We start from the raw sequence: 16,056 nt of genomic DNA on the forward strand, positions 1-16,056 counted from the left end.
CACCCAGGTTACCTTTGCCCATGCTAGAGAGCTTGCCTGGCTCTGTCCACCTAGAACCCATACATCCCTCACTTAGTCCTCCTCTTTCTCTCCAAGATGGAGCATTGTTTGCAGGACAGCCAGACCCCTTCTACACCTTTGATCTTGTCCCTGCTCTCTGCCTTCATCTTCCCTCCCTAGTCCATGGACCTGTTCCCTGCTCCAAGGGGAAACGGGGGACTTACTATCCTAAAGAGACCAGGAGTCAGAATGTCACCCAGATATTCCCACAGATGACCCCAAGACCCACACACAGACGCATACAGAGACCCACATGGAGACAAACCCACACAGAGCTACTGACATGTAGAGACCCACCAGACACACACAGAAATACAGATGTACACACACACACAGCCTCATGCCTGAGGAGCACTCACATCTTAATGGGTGGCAGCCATGATGGTTGTGGTCTCTGGTATAATCATCCACTCACACTCCTGCAGGGCCTACAGCTTCCAGTTTATGATTCAGGTGATGTACCGCTGAGTGAATGGGCCTTGTGCTGGACACAGTGGCTTCTAAGGCTACAGGGCAACCATTTCTTCTGCTCTGTGATTCCAGTCATGCCCAGGGCAAGGCCTGAGAGTCATTGGGTCATGAAAAAATATCATCTACCCCACACACCATGGTCACTCCTGCAGCTACCTGCTGGCTCCCCGTATCTACATCCCACCTAAAGGCTAGGAGGAGGTGGGGTGTCCCCAGGGAGGCCAGAGGCCTGTAGCACTGGTGCGTGAAGAAGATTCTGAGGTGGCTAGGTTTCTGAGGCCCTAAATTCACTCTGCCTCCTTGTTCTCCCCATAGGTCTGGGCCCTGAAGCAAACCCTGAGGTGGCAGCAAACCTCAGGGCTAAAAGTGAAGACACTCTCTAAGGGACCAGAACAAGACTCAGCTACCAGGCCCCTCAGGACCAACTTCGAGAATAGATGGCTCCTTTTTAAGAGACAGGACACCCCCAAGTTCACAGCTTGGTGAAGCTATGCCATTGGCACTGGTCTCTTTCTTTGGCTCATCTGGTCCCAGGTCTGGCCACCCCTACTGTGGGATTGGAAGCAGCCTTTTGATCGAGTCCCTGGCTACACTCCAAGATTCTAGCCTGGGTCAAGGGTGTGGTCATTGCCTGTAAGTTTGTTCACCTGACCAGGCTGCAGCAGTGGAGACCCCTAGGCCAAACCGGCCTCTGGCCTGATTGGAAAGGGTGGCCCTGAGTGGTGGCAGACATGGCAGGGGGCAGATGGTGGGTGCTTCAGAGGAAAGCCATGCTGACTCACTGGCTCTGGGGTCCCGGGGGAGACATCCTGTTTCCTAACCCAGTCCTTGCCTTGTGTAACCAAGAGCCTGGAATAACATGTCCCTTCTTGGCAGCAATGACAATCTCAGATAATGCCTCACATTTGTATGAGCTGCTGGTATATATAAAGTGCTCTATTTCACTCTGTATAATTACTTAAGGTAGTAAGGAAGGGAAAACAGACAAGTCACGGGGCTTTGCGCCCTTATACAAAGACGATCATGCTGCTCTGGGCTCCTCCATCTCTACCTCCAACCGCCACAGAATCTCTGAATCTTCTCCTTGCTCAAAAGGTAGCCATCTCTAGCCCACATCACGGGGACCAGGCTCATTTAGAATGCTCGACCTACCCAAAGGCGTCTGTGGCAGACTTGGTGGCTTCAGTGCCACACTTGGGGTGGTGCTGAGTACACACTGTGATGGGGCCCCCAAAAGGACCATCCATAGCTCCAGAGGCTCAGAAGACCTGGTAATGATGGTCTCTGCCCTAACTCAGCCAGGCAAGGAGTGAGTCTGAAAGAGTCAGGGGCAGTGGGCAGGCGGGAGCCCCAGGCCAGGGTGCCACCCGCTCCTGCCACCATCACTGGGGCTGGAGCTGCCTGCGCTGCCTCCGCCGCAGCACAGCCTCACGCAGGGCCTCCAGCAGCTGCTCCCGGTTGTTGCAGATATTGTAATGTGTCAGGTGGAGCAACTTGTCCACATCCTCCTGGCTGTAGGTCACCTTCGAGTAGTGGTAAGGAGAGCTGGAGGAAGAGAGGTTCACCTCCCCAGCCTCTTTCTCCTCAGCTGTCCGTGGGACCCCTAGCGAAGAAAGAGTGCAGCGCTGGCATGGAGGGGAAATGCACTGAGGGCGTCAGGGTGGGAGAGGCATGAAGGACCAAGGAGGTGGGGCAGGGGGCCCAGGGTACCAGGAGGGCAAAGTGGAGGGGCTGGGACCATGGCTCACCAGGGGCCGAGTGCTCCCGGAAGGAGTCATTGACCAGGGGGAAGTGTAGCACAGCAGGGGCTTCAGGGCAGTCGGGGTGCAAGAACAGGTGACACTCCTGAGGCTGGCGCTGCTCCTCAGGGCTCGGTGAGATGGGTGGGAATGGGATCTTCTGCTCCTGGCAGAACCGGCCCAGGAGCTGCAATTGCTGCAGGGTGGGCAGAAGTGGCATCAGAGGGCTAGGCCCACAGGACTCCCCAGTGTCCTCGACAGCGGACTGACTGAATGTGGAGGTCTGCTAGGACACACGGGGCTTAGTGCTCAGAGGCCAGACCAGACTTGAAAAAATACTCGAAATCTGACGGTCTTTCCACTGCAGCTCCACTGGGCTCAACTGAGTGGGGCTGCCCAAGTTCTGCAATTAAGAGGCAAAAACTTTCACTGGACCAGCACAGAAACTCAATGCAGGGAGTCCTAGAGGTCCATGACCAATTGGGGGTGCAGGTACGGCAAAGGGGACCTAAATATAAAATACACTTAAAAACATTCTAGTTCCCCCATCACTCCAACTTCCTGAGCAAGGTTGTGGATCTCCTGGTTGTGGATTCTACAAATCAGTCTCTCGTTCACTTGGTCTCACTGTCACAGGCCCTAAGGGAAGGTGGACCAGATGCTGGACTCCAAGCAGATCTCCCCAGAGGCAGAAGCCAGGATGTCAGGCTGGCCCAGGCCAGGCTGGGGCTGCCCACTGCCTCCCAAGCCTGCCCCGGCCCACCTGAAAGGCTCCGTGGAGGTTGTAATCCAGCGACAGGATGAGGTCCACGTCCCGTGTGGGCCGCAGGAGAGGCGGGCAGCTGGTGTTGATAAGGTAGCCGACATCCAGCAGACAAAGGTGGGACTCAGCAGGTGTCAGTTGGTTGGGGGACCCATCCAGTTTGGTGGCTAGAAAGGTTGGGGGATGAGTGGAGAAGCAACTGTCACTGGTGCTGAGGGTACCAGCCTGTCAGACCTAATGCCAGCTCCTTGCTGCTGGTGGACAGACTGCCCTCTGGCCCTGCTCTCTCCTCTACTTCCTGAGACCCTGAAGGTGGGCCCTGATCCCCAACATAAGGAGAGAAAAAGGGGCTCCCACTCCAAGCAGACCATGGAACCAGGCTCAAAGGGCTTGCAGATGAGGGGTTGCAGAGTGTGGGTGTCTAGACCAGGGACCCAAGGCTCAGACAGCCATGGGAAGACTCTGGAGAGCTGGGACCAGGGGGAGAGAAGCAGATACCTTTCCAGGTGGAGAAGTGAGGATGCTGGAAATAGTCCTTGTGGAAATGGAGGCCACGCATGAAGTTGTGGGTGGCCTGGGCTAGTGGGCGCCACGTCAGAAGGTCAGTGAAAAACTCAGCTATCCTGCCAGCTGTTGTGGGAGTTTCTTCTATCTTCAAAAGGGGGACCTGCTCCTTGTCTGCAGTCAAGGAGGGGAAGTGGGGCATTCAGGAAATGGGGGCCCCTGGACCTTTCCCAGCCTCTGTGTGTAGGGATTCCCAAAGGCCTGAGAGCCACCCCACCTTCCCCCAAATGCAGCCCCACTGGCTGTCCCTTTGAATCCTTAAGGAGCCCAGGCACCTACCCAGGCTGGCCCGATCCTGCGCCCAGCGGTCCCAGAACTGGTTGGGCTCTGAGGCCCAGTATAAACTGTCCTGGAGGCTGGCTGCATACAAGTTGCTCCAGATACCTAAGAGAGGGGACACAAGGGGAAGAGGGTCCCCCACCTTGTCACAACCTTCCCCAAGGCCCATCTTGGACCAGGAAACGTCCAAGTGACTAAGCTGGGAAGGCCAAGGCTCACCACCTCCCCCAGGCCCATTCTCCCTGCTACCCCAGCTCTTCCAGCCTTCTAATCCCCCTCACCTTCCAGGAAGCAGATGCGGGACTCAGGAAGTTGCTTTGTCAGGCGTCCCATGAAGAACTCAGAGCCAAAGAGCTCGGAGGGAATGAAGGCACCATACTTGGGAAAGCCAACTTCATAGGGAGAGAACTCACACCACTCTGTGAGGAGGCCACACAGCCTCACCATGAGGCCCAGAACCTGAGGGACCCTCGGCACCATGCACCCACCAGAGGCTTCATGTCAGGACAGCCTGGTGATCAGGAGGCTCTGCCTTATTGCTGGCACTCTGGGCATGGGACCTAAGACCCTTGCCCTCATCCCAAATCCTGAACGACAAGTCTCTGGAAAGCATGGGACCTGGCCCAGAAGAGGTGGATGTATCACCCACCTCCTACACATAGGCCTGACTACCCAGCAACCACGAATGCATGGGTCTCAGCTCCAGGATACTCACCCCCAAATTCGAAGGTGGTCATGTTCTTGCCCTTGGTGTTGAGGGCACAGTAGATGGGCAGAGGGTTCTGGCCATGACTCAGAGCCTTCTGCTGGTCTGAGAGTTTGTGGTCATTGGGCTGCAGGAGAAGGGAGGTGACGATCTGAACCTGAAGCCGTGGCTTCCTGATGCCTGGGGCCTTCCCCACCCTCTGCTACCCAGGGTGACTCCCCATCTTGGGAACTTAAAGTGGCTTTGGCCACCCCCACCTATCCATTCCCCAGCCTATACCCCTCTCCACACCTCATCATGCAGCAGTGCCTCATTGATGAGGGCCCACAGGTCAGTGAAGCAGGTTGGGTGGCCCAGGTGGGCACGCTCAGCCATCTCCTGCCGGTATCGCTGCAGCTGGCTGGGGGCCAGCGCGCCCAGCTTGCTCTTGGTCACCTGGGTCTTCAGCAACTCAATGGGCCCTGCCAGGTCCTTCTGAGACCACTCTGGGTCTTCATAGAGGTTGGCCAAAGCCCTGGGAAAAGCCAAAGCCAGGGGGATCATCATTCAAAGAGCCCATTGCATGCCTTGGACTCTATTGTAGGAAAACAGCCTGGCAGGCACTTTCTGAGGTCCATCTGAACACATTTCTCTCTGGCACATGCACTATCCCAGTCCTTCCAGTTTGGTCAGAAAGGCCTTTGGGGTCTAAGAGAGCCTACCGCCATCCCGTCACAACCCAACCAGCCACCACCAGGTGCCTGCACTCAACCTGCCGCCAGCTCACCAAGTGGACCCTGAGGCCCCTGTGATGTAGGTAATGCAATCCAAGAGGCCCAGCTCCCTCAGGCCAGCCAGCTGTCCATACAGAGAAGTCATCGCACGGACCCCACCACCAGTGGCCATAACTGCTACCACTGGGATCTGAAAGAGAGGACAGCCAGGCTTGGAGTGGTCTTAGGGAGGCGGAAGAGGAGGTAGTAAGCCAAGTGGCTACTCAGCTCACCCACAGCTAAGGCTGCTCAAGATCTGATCAGGGCTCCTGGGACCAGCACTAGTCAAGCCTGCTGAGAAGGGTTCAGTCAAAAGTAGCTTCTCAAGGGTCAGGTTTGTCTGATGTTAAGTACTCCAGGAAAAATGAACCAGACAAATCTAGGCCTTGTTTCCTCAGCTCTAGCACAAGCAGTCTGGTGATTGTTTTGGGGAAGCCCCAGGGCCACTTCAAAAATGTCCATGTACCCATTCTTCTCCCTCTTGCAAGGAGAGATCATCTCCCTAGGAGATGCCCCAGGCTGATCTAAACCTCCAGAGAGTGCCTGGGGCCAGAAGGCAGCCCTCAGGCTGTATATCTCACCAATTGGTCAGACCAGGCCAGGTCTCACAACCTGGATCGGGCCGAAAATCAAGAAACAGGAAGGAAAGCCCATCGGGGCAGCTTGCAAGCTCCAGGTGCTTCATGCAATGCTCTGCATTTGATGTGCTCAAGCTCCTGATAACACCAAGTGAGAGGGCAGCAGAGCAGGGGCAGGCAGAGAGGAGACGGGTCCAAGCCCACCTAGGCACCAAGCCTGGTCTAGTTAGGGAATGAGTTCCAGCCTCTAGCCGAGTTCTCTCCTCTCTCCGTCTTCTTGCCCTCTCTGTGCCCAAGCAAGCTTGAAGATGCCCACCCCAAGCAGCCCAGTCCCCAGACCTCGTCGTCCTGCAGGTCTCCATCCAGCTGCAAGGCCTGCTTCAGGGCCTTGGCCACCACCTGCTTCCTCCTGCTCAGGAAGGCCTGCTCCTCCGCACAGGGCCCGCAGCCCAGCCGCACGGCCAGCTCCCTCGGTCTGGGTGAGAGGAAGGGCCCGTGAGGCAGCTCCCAGCCTCATCAGAGGGAGGGACGCTGGGTCGGTCTCCTGAAAATCCCACTGCAGTGTCTCTTCTCTTCTCTCCCCAACCCTCACCTGTCCTGTGTCCTAACTGAAGTGTGACACGTGTAGATGGGAGAAGGAGACGGCAAACCCAGACCCATGTGGGGACATGTTTGGAGAATGCAGCAAAGTGGATTCACAGAACCAGAAACTGATGACTAAAGAGGCCCCTCCAGGGTCCCATGTGCAAATAGGCCCTAGGTGGGACCCAACACCACAGATCCACTTGCACCTCTCAGCTTCTCAACCTCGCCTACCCAAAAGTAACTATGATGGGACAGGAATTAGTGTTCCCACCTCTTCATAGTGAGCAGCTGGTCTTCCAGGCATGTGAACGGCCAGGGCCTGTGACTCCTTGTCTCATGGTTAGCTAAGGTCCGCCCACAATAGCTGCCACTTGAAGGGGAGGGATTTCTCTCCTCTCTCCGTCTTCTTGCCTTCTCTGTGCTTCAAACCACTCTCCTCACCTTCCACCTGTTTTTCCAGCCAAACATTTATCAAATGTCTCCCAAGTGCCCGGCCCTGGGTTAAGCATACAGCCCTCTGACTAAAGCAGAAATGCAAGTTCAAGAGTCTTTACCTGCTAAGGCTCCCTACACATCACACTCTGCCCTGGGAGCAAACCCCTGAGCATCTCAGAGAAGATTCGTGGCACAGCAGTTGTTTTGGGGACTGCCCCATCTCTTCCCCTCACTCTTCCAGGCCAAATGCCTGACCATTCATTGGTCACCTGTCCCTGGCTGCTGTCCCCCGTGACCTTTCCCAGGGCCCAGCCCGGCCTCTTACCCTTCTTCTTTTTTCAGCTCCACCCTCATCAGGGGCTCCTGAAAACCATGAAATCTACAGTCACAAAAGTTGGCCACTGGGTTCCTCTCATTCCAGCCCAAGCCATACCCCACAATGTCCCCATGCTCCCTTGGGCCCTCAGCCATCTCCACAGGCCAGGCCTGAGGCCTAAAAGCAAAAATGTTCAGAGAACCACTCTTCCCAGAGCCTGGTCCAGCAATTGCCAGGGCATGGCCCGAGCACAGAAGCAGCTACAGAAGCAGGCTATCCCTTCAAGGCCTGGGGCCCAGCCCTGCCCATGCATCTGGCTTTCCTCCTCCAGTGGCAAGTACCTGGGACATAGGGAAGACGAGCCTAACCACTTGACCAGAGGGCAGAGCCCTGAGGGGTACCTTCAGTTGCTCCTGGGAGGCATCCTGCAGGGAGAATGAAAGAACTAAGAATCTCTACCATTCCATCCCAGCAAGAACTTCAGCAATTGCCCCGGGAGTGACAAAGCAACAGCAGGAAAGGGGACAGGAGGCTGACATCAGCCCCACAATCTTCCCAGGGTGCCTGACTCTGCCAGGGAATAAAGGGTGGGTTGAGGGGCTCAGGGTGAGGAGAGAGACAGGCTGGCAGCAGGTGCTGAGGGAAGGAGGGGATAAGGCTCCAGGGCCCGCCCGCCTCACAGATCAAAAGGCACACTACCTGCAAATGAACACTCAGCTCCGGCTCCCAGCAGCCTGGGCAGTGGAAGCGGAAGGAGCCAGCGCCCACTGTGGCTTCCTGAGGACCCTCACAGGACCCAGGGACCACAAGGCGAACTTTGCCTTCTGAGCCTAGAAACAGTAACCAGGCAGAGAGGCTGGGAATAGGATCCCCACCCACAGAGGCCCTCACCTTGCCTAAGGGACCTGGGGGGCACCTCCCTCCTCGCACCAAGATGGACATCTGGCCAGGCCAAGGCTGGGAGATGAAGCTCCCACCACAGCCCCGCTGAGCACTAAGGGAAAAAGCCTCAGTATGGACTCACCACCCCACCACCCCAACCCCTGCTCCTGCCTGAGAGCTGAAGGTAGATAGTACAAAGTTCTCTTAGAAAGGGGAAGACAAAGGCTGGGGGCTACCCCAGCGGTCAGGGACTCACCCTGCTGGTCCCCTGCCTCCTCCAGTCGAACGTGCAAGCAGGAAAGCTCCCGGGCCTGAGTCATTAAGACAGGCCCTCAGAGTCGCACTCTTTCTCTGTTAGAGGCCCCCACCCTCCCAGCACCCTGGTTCTTGCTCCTCAGCACTTTTATTGTCCCAAGTCACAAAACATTTACTTGAGCATGTATCTTCTTGAGGAACTGAAATCCCAGGGTTCCCCAACTGGGCTCTGCCCCCGACCCCTGTGGTGAACCTGAAACTTGGGGAGGAGGGCGGGGGGCGAGCAGATGGCCTGAGGGAGGGGTTCCAGACTCACCACCAGGATGCCATTGCTGAAGAGCTGCTCAGCACGGTCTGTTCTGGAAAGAGCCCAGTGACCCTCAGCAGGAGTCCAGGTTTCCAGGGGCTCACCCCCCAAGGAGGCCTGGGCATTCCTCCTCCACCACTGGATGTCTCCCAAGGAAGGGAGCCGGCTCTGGGTGTGCTGGGCCCTGTCCTTCCCGAAGAAAGCACTCCCACCCCAAACAGCCCCATGGCCCGACTCACAGATTCTGCAGCCGAAATTCAACTTCCAGCTGCTGCTCACCCTAGAGAGAGAAAAAGCAAGTTAGAAAGGGCTAGGAATGTGTGAGAGAGAGAGAGAGGGAGGGAGGGAGGGAGGGAGGGAGGGAGGAAGGAAGGGAGGGAGTGCTCCTGCAGTATGTGAATTCCAAACCATAGGCCTGAGCCTCAGCTGTGAGAGACCCATTGTCCATCTCCAGGTGGACTGCATATGTGAATTCCAAACCATAGACCTGAGCCCCAGCTGTGAGAGACCCATTGTCCATCTCCAGGTGGCTCTGTTCTCCACCTGTGGATGACTCCAAGAGAGCTGCCCTTGGTTTAGGGGCCAAGAAAGAGGGATGGGGATGGGACTGCTCCTCGGGACAGTAGCTATGGCTGAAAGAAGCCGCTGAGATGCCAGGGAAGCCTGGACCACCCACTGGAGAAGAGGGCCACAAGCGCTCAGCCATCCTCCCAAGTACCTCCCCTCCGCAGGGCAGAGCCCTCCCCAGCCCTCCATGCAGCCTTGCCTGAGGGCTTAGGGTGAAGCTCTCACTGCGGAACTCCCCAACTCTCAAAGTTCCTACATCAAACAGCACCGACAACACGGGGTCATCACTGGTCAAAAGGTCCTGGTCAAAGACTTGCAGTTGTAGGATATTCTGGAAGGGGAACAGAGTGCAGGAAGGAGGGGTGGAATAGGAAGGTGAGAAGCACAAGGGCAGAGAATGAGGGGCTCGGAGGTGACAGTGGCAGTGGACACAGAGAGTGAGCAGAGCTGGGGCTGACACCTGGCTCACCTTGAGCAGGCTGTGGATTCGGAAGCGAAAGCTCTGATTCCAGATGGGGTTTCTGCTGTTCCTAACTGTGCGTGTCTGCAGCCTGCAGCTGGAGGCCGTGGGCAGCCACAGAGTCACATAGCAGTCAGAGGGGGTCACTGTGGGAAGGAGGAATGAGCACCCAGTGATTGCCAACAGCCCTTCCCAGTCCAATCACTACAATCTGTGTCCTTCCATCACAGGCAGCCCTGGGAGACCTGGAGACCCAAGAAATGGGGCTGGATCAGGAGACAGGAAGGGCAGAGGTAGAGCTTGACCATGACCTTCTACCCAGTACTTCCTCTCGGCACCCTCTCCAGGACCCCCCTGCATGCCCAGTCCTACTCACGTCTCTTCCCACTGCCCCTACTCCACTCTTTATGCAGCTGCAGAACTGTTGCCCTCCCTGGACCCAGCACTCACCTAAGTCCTTGGAGGGCAGGCCACGGGCCTGCAGGACACGAACGGTGAGCAGGCAGGTCCCAGGCACCTTTGCCTGCAGAGAGAGGGACAGGCTTCTGAAGGAAAATGGGCCCAAGGAGACAAGGGCCAAAGGGGAGGCTGAGGCAACCCTCGAGGCCTAACCCTGATCCAAAAAGCCCAGCCTTGCCCAGCTACAGGTCTGAACGGAAAGAAGGAAATGGTACCTGCTGATGATTCCTGCCAGCAGTTATACAATGCTCTGAACCAACTCTGGTCCAAGGTCTTCACGAATATTAACTCATTTAATCACACAACCACTCTATGCATAGACTACTTATGATCATTCTTATGAGTTAACTGAGGCAGAAAGACTAGGTAGTCAGTCACTTGCTCAAGATCAGGGGCCAGGATTGGGCCAGGCTAGCTCCAGACTTACGCTCTCAATCCCCACAGTAAAGTGCTTCCAGATCCTAGTGTAGTCTCCTCTTTAGTCTTTCCACTCACACTCTTGGCTCACCCTTGCTTAAGCAGACTTAAGACTGGTCTTGGGTGGTGGGGTGCCAGGAAAGAAGCACAACAGGGCCCAGCCTGGCCTTGGGCTCCCTGGTTGAGCTGCGCCCCATACTCTCCATTCCTGGCCAGAGGACAATTCTGGAAATGGACTCTCTGCTAGGGTAGAGACAGCAGTTACCAGCTCAGACCACCCATGGGTTGTCAAGTCTTTCAGGTCCTACGAGGTGAGGGTAACAATGGCCCCCAGGCAGATCTATCCAAACCCACGACCCTGGGTCTGGGGATGTGGACCCTGGCAGGTTGCCAAGGCAGGGGTCCTGTACCAACCAATGCTTCCTTTGGGCCTTCAGCCCTGCCTCGCGAAGGGCCCAGATGGATGGAGTCCAGGGGTAGAGCTGGGGAAGCTCATTTATCAGTGTCAGCCATGGGGCACCCACACCCCAAACAACTGAGTCAGGAGCGCTGGGGCAGCCACTTCCTCCTGGGGCCCATGATGCCAGGGAGCTCTGCCTGGAACCTGTCCCTACGGGAGGAACTCAGGACCGTCCCTCATCAAGACCCTGATTCTTCCCTGGCTCCAGTTCACCAAGAAGCCCACGGTTCCCCAAAGAAATAGTACTGACCAGGCCCCAGGGGGACCACAGGTCAGAGTGGGGACCCAGTTCCCTACCTGTCTTACCAGAGCCATGAAGCCGAGAGTCCTTGGGAACCAGAGATGATGACAGGCAGTGGCCCTAGACGGAGGACTGTCGGCTTTTTAATCCAGAGCCAGGAATGTCCCAGCTGGCTCCAAGCTCCTCCCAGGTCCCTCCCAACCACCTCTACTCCACCCAAGACTCACACTCACTCCTGGATCAGACAGCTATCCAGGAAATGAGGCACCTAAAACCTACGTAGAGCCACTGACACCCCTGTAGTGGGGGCTTGATACACCCAAATACCCACTATCTCCAGCCATCAACATCTGTGCCTACCCCACCCAGCCCCAACCTAGAGAAGGGGCCCCCAGGAGAGCTCACTTTCAGAGGCTGAGCAGGAAGACTGGAAAGTGGGGCCTGGAGGAGCCACTGAAGTCTGGAAAGCAGGGGGTGGGCCCAGAGGAGTAATGTCCCCTGTGGCAGGGCCTTTCACAACCTTCCAATGCCAGTATGACAGGAATACCGAGTCTTGACTGAAGCACTTGGCCAATCTGAGAGGAGTGCCCTAGGCCCCATCATCACCTGGCAGGGGTGTGGTTTGTTCTAGGAAACAGCCCTTCAAAGCTGGCTGCCTCCACCCTTGGAGCTGGGTGGCCAGGGATGGAGCCTCTGGGTTGGCACTCAGGATAGGGGGCTCTTCGACCTCCAGAGCTGGGTTGGTAGAGGGAGAGGAGGAGTCTGAGTGTGGAGACCCACTCCTTCCACAGGGGAACAGTCTCAAGAGGGGCAGGGGCTTCTCTCCCCTCCTGTGCTTGTTGTGGGAGAAACAAGATGTTCCTCAGGGCACCCTACCAGCTGCCCTGGAGCAGGAGGGTAGCCAACAAAGCCAAAGCAAAGCTTTGGAAGGGGTCAGCCTGCTTGCCCTGAGAGGGGTTGCAATGGCTGTCATGGACAGAGGCGTCTTGGCAGCAGAGAGCTCCTCAGGCCCAGGCCTGGACCCAGCCCTCACCTCCTCCAATCTGAGTCACCCTGAAATTTCCACCTGAACCTTTCACCTGAAATTTTCAGTCCTCACCAGACCACAGGAGGCAACTACGAGAGGGAATCTCAGTACACACAAATCACAGCTATCTTTTATTAAACACTTCTTCTGTACCAGTCCCATGCTATCCTTACAGATACCATCTCCAAGCCTCACCACACCGTGAGGTAGGAACCATCATTATCTCTGCTTTACAGACAAGATACCAATGCTCCGAGACAGTAACTTGCCCAAGGTCACAGAGGTTAGAGGCGGTGCTACACCTGGAACCCCATTCTTCCTCCAGTGTGGCAACTTCCTGGGAGCCCACACCCAGACCTGCCTGGCGTCTCCTGGTCTTCCAGACTGCCTCCAGAGATTATCCGAAGCTGAGCCGGGTCAGCAGCCAGCACACTCTGACTTCAGGTTGCTTTTAGGATTGACCTGGCCCAGAAGGGATATGACATTTTCCACGAGTTGTCCGCAGCAATGGTCACCAGGGCTCCATCAGTAGAGACCTGAGGCCTTAGTGAGGGAGTCAAGCAGCTGGAAGTAGCTGTACTTGAGGTCATACTCCATGTCATACCAAAAATTCACTGTAGGAAGAATGGATACCAGAGCATGAGGGGCCCCCCTCTAACCCACAGCCTCCCCAACCCACCACCAGATGCCCTACTGGACCTGCCCGGGTGACAGGGCAGCTCCTTACCAGCAATGCAACCATGGGACTGCTGGACATGGTGAAACCACAGGGCTGGCAGGTAGAGCATCTCACCAGCCTGCACTGTGCAGCGAAGTGCCTGGGCCTGACTGTAACTGGGGTACCGGGCCAGATCTGGAGCCAGGGGGTCCAGTGGAATCCAGGGCACCTGAGGACACAGGGGATGCCAGGGAATAGGACCAAAGTCTTTGGGCTCCCCAACTCCTCTCAACACAGGCCTTGCCCTGCAAAGCACTGGTAGGCCCCAGACTTAGGCATGTTTCAGGTGGCACATCCCCAGCTCTTTCATACCTGCTCCTCAGAGCCCAGATTCCTATCCTTCCCTCTCCCTGGGGCCCAGGAACAAGACAGACAGACACCTTCTCCATGGCCTCTTCATCCACCATTTTAAAGGAGCCCTCTTCCGTCAGCTGATAAGTTGCTGGTATGTACAACTCTGAAACCAGAGGGAGAAAGGTATAGGGACCCACAAATGGCCTGCGGCTTGCCAGCCACTCTCATTTACTTGTTCCCCGGTTACAGGAGCAAGAGAGGGTCAGGAGTCCTAGTACAGTGGAGACACTGTGTCCACAGCTCAGGCCTGGGGCACCAGCCCTGCCCAAGGCACTCACTGCCTTCCCTCTACCTTGGGCCACCTGCTTCCCAGAGCCCCTGAAGGCTACATCCCTACCATAGGGGATAAAAGGCCGGTCGCTGGGTGGATGTAGCAGGAAGTGTTTCTCTCCTGAGATCACACAGTAGAGGTTCTCATAGTGGTCTTTATGCACTGGCAATACAAAGAAGGCCCAGTGGGCAGGGATGTGAGGGGCAGGGCACAGGAGGGGGCAAATGATTGTGCTTGGGGGTCTTGTACCCCATGACAGATTAAGGTGTAAGACAAGAGCATGCAACGTCACAGCAGGCTTGTGGGGATATGGAGGTGTCTGGCGGGTATTCAGGCATTTCCAATCTCTGACCACCAGGAACTTGACATTCGCAGGCTCTAAGCTCATCTCCACCAAGAGGGAAATTCAAGCAAAGAGAGCTCTCCTAGCTGATCTAGCTGACCTTCGGAGAGTTTTCTAGAAACCTAGAAGAAAACAGTGCCCGCCACCCCCAATGCCACAGGTACCTACCCCAGCCTGAGCTATCAAGAGAGGCCCTCTATTGTGCCCGAGCCCAGAATCCCGAAAGAAATCTTAGAAAACAGACAGTCTAACTTCCGTCCAGGCCCCACCTTCCACTCTTGGCTTCCTCCCCCACCTGGTACCTACAAGATGTCACTGCAGCTGCCTCCCCCAGCCAGAAGTTCACAGCATCAGGCATCTTTCCTGTGAGTCAGAGGAAAAATGTTAAGTTAAGAAAGGGTGCCCCAAAGGCCAGGCTGGGGTTAACCCCATACAGTGATGCTGGGCCAGAACCTGAGTGGGGAGCAGAGGGGTTGCACAGAGAGAGCAGGGGAAAAGGGTAGAGGTGGGCCACCTGGGGAGGGGCTTCCCTCCCCTGGAGCAGAAAGAAGGTCAGCAATCTTCGGTAGTTCATCCATGTGAAGTCAAGGCCTAGGGGTTTGAGTGTTTAGTGCACAGCACCTGACCCTGATCCCATGGGGCCAAGTCATCATCAAAGAGAGAGAAGCAGGAAGCAGGGCGCCAGCCTCCACTTACCCAGTGCCTCAGAGGCCCAGGGCACGTGGGGCTCCAGATCAGGCAGCAGCTGGGGCAGCTCGATGGGCAGATTAGAGCACTGCTTCTGCACATAGAGGACTCCTGGGTGTTGAGCTCGGCCCTCCAGCACATCCAGCACACGGCTCAGGGGCAGGTGGCGTTCAGCGGGCATCACAAAGCGGTCCCCTCGCACAGCATCCGCATAACCATCCGGGGTTACGGCCACACTCACCTCCGTGGAGCCCACTGTGGCTCTGGAGGAATGGACATTCAGCCCATGCCCAGATGCCACAAAGCACCACCCACATCCCATCAGGGCAGCCCCCACCTGAGGTAGGGGAATGACCACTTCTGGAGGGCCGGCCAGTGCTGCAAGGCGTTGCGGATGATGCAGGGCCTGTTGGGGCAGACCCAGTCCCGGTAGAAGTGAAGTGGAGTGGGGGGCTCATCCAAGTAGGGCACTGCAAGAGGCACACTGAGCTCTGAGAGAAAAAGGGGGGTGGGGGGGCTAAAGCCAACATTTCCCAGTCACTGCCCCACAGCCTGCATAAGAGATGCCCTTTCTGGATGGGCCATACTGGACAATGTCCATTGGTGACCAATGGACAATGTCCATTTCCCACTATGGAGTGGCCAACTTCCTGGCATCCATTAGGAAAGGCAGCCACTGAGGTGGTGTTAGGGGCTCCAGAAAGGCCACACGCTGGTGTGGGTGGGTGGAGGCTCTGGAAAGCACCCCCCAAGAGTTATATTTACTGAGCACCTAGAATGTGCTCAGTACTTGGCTTGACCAATGTGGAGATATCAAGATATAATCTAATCATCATCTAAGGAAGCTTACAACCTAACTGGGGAGACAGACTGCCACACAACTAACTACAAGGGGAAAAGTGCAGGCTGAACTTTGGCTTTTGTCTTGCTAAACAGCATCACCATCCACAGACACCCAGGGCTGCCATGTGCACTTGGGCAGCTTGTGCAGTGCGGCACCTATGCAGATGTCTATAGGGGCTCTGTGTCACTCTTAATAAAAATCTTTTTGACTTTTCCTTCTTCCTCACTCCTATCATCCTTTTGATCACCTCCAAGTCCTGTTGTTTCTACCTCCTATGTCTCTCAAACCATCACCCCCCTTCCATCTGCTGGTATCCACATTCACACTACTTCCTTTGGGTCCTCAAATGTCAATTCGATGAAGCTTCCTTCCTTTTTAAAAACTGTAACCTTCTCCCAATAATCTTTATAACCCATATCTTTTTTTTCTCTCTCCCTATCATTTATCACCATCTAACACACTATATATTTCACTTATTCAAATTGTTTACTGGTCTTATTAGAATATAAGCTCCAC

General features: G+C 55.9%; 3 protein-coding genes across 5 annotated transcripts in view; 1 reads left to right on the plus strand and 2 right to left on the minus strand.

The window, feature by feature from the left end:
- SPTBN5 (spectrin beta, non-erythrocytic 5) overlaps positions 1-967 on the plus strand; it is a 45,314-nt gene extending 44,347 nt beyond the window's left edge. The window contains 1 exon segment of the mRNA XM_025038757.1: positions 847-967. Within this exon segment, the coding sequence (XP_024894525.1) occupies positions 847-914 (68 nt within the window). The 3' untranslated portion in view covers positions 915-967.
- On the minus strand, positions 25-11,370 carry LOC102888274 (cytosolic phospholipase A2 beta). Its single transcript, XM_015595849.2, has 20 exons — positions 11,362-11,370; positions 10,170-10,326; positions 9,729-9,865; positions 9,459-9,590; positions 8,932-8,972; positions 8,702-8,744; positions 8,387-8,441; positions 7,948-8,078; positions 7,590-7,673; positions 7,258-7,295; positions 6,252-6,387; positions 5,349-5,485; positions 4,874-5,096; positions 4,592-4,709; positions 4,158-4,295; positions 3,877-3,981; positions 3,532-3,711; positions 3,034-3,200; positions 2,280-2,466; positions 25-2,134 (listed from the first exon to the last, which is right to left on the minus strand). The coding sequence occupies exons 1-20, from the start codon at positions 11,368-11,370 to the stop codon at positions 1,914-1,916; spliced, it is 2,439 nt and encodes an 812-aa protein (XP_015451335.1). The 3' UTR covers positions 25-1,913.
- A 1,055-nt stretch (positions 11,371-12,425) lies between these two features.
- Positions 12,426-16,056, minus strand: part of JMJD7 (jumonji domain containing 7) — a 6,704-nt gene continuing 3,073 nt past the window's right edge. The window contains exons 2-8 of one of the 3 annotated variants that reach the window (XM_006920464.3): positions 15,034-15,187; positions 14,706-14,959; positions 14,316-14,372; positions 13,733-13,828; positions 13,422-13,498; positions 13,051-13,210; positions 12,426-12,937 (exon numbers count right to left, since the gene is read on the minus strand). In XM_006920464.3, coding sequence (XP_006920526.1) covers positions 12,849-12,937; positions 13,051-13,210; positions 13,422-13,498; positions 13,733-13,828; positions 14,316-14,372; positions 14,706-14,959; positions 15,034-15,187 — 887 coding nt within the window. In that variant the 3' untranslated portion in view covers positions 12,426-12,848. Of the gene's footprint in view, positions 12,938-13,050; positions 13,211-13,353; positions 13,499-13,732; positions 13,829-14,315; positions 14,373-14,705; positions 14,960-15,033; positions 15,188-16,056 lie in introns of all 3 variants that reach the window. The other 2 variants (XM_015595984.2, XM_025038823.1) reach the window with 2 other exon arrangements.

Source organism: Pteropus alecto, unplaced genomic scaffold, assembly GCF_000325575.1.
Source record: "Pteropus alecto unplaced genomic scaffold, ASM32557v1 scaffold86, whole genome shotgun sequence".
Classification (NCBI taxonomy): domain Eukaryota; kingdom Metazoa; phylum Chordata; class Mammalia; order Chiroptera; family Pteropodidae; genus Pteropus; species Pteropus alecto.

What these genes read in the sequence shown, in the direction of transcription:
- LOC102888274 (XM_015595849.2), bottom strand. An exon ending in GAATCCACAGCCTGCTCAAG is followed by an intron (nt 9,591 to 9,728) that starts GTGAGCCAGGTG and finishes TTCCCCTTCCAG; the next exon opens with AATATCCTACAACTGCAAGT. An exon ending in AGCTGAGTGTTCATTTGCAG is followed by an intron (nt 7,674 to 7,947) that starts GTAGTGTGCCTT and finishes TTCTCCCTGCAG; the next exon opens with GATGCCTCCCAGGAGCAACT.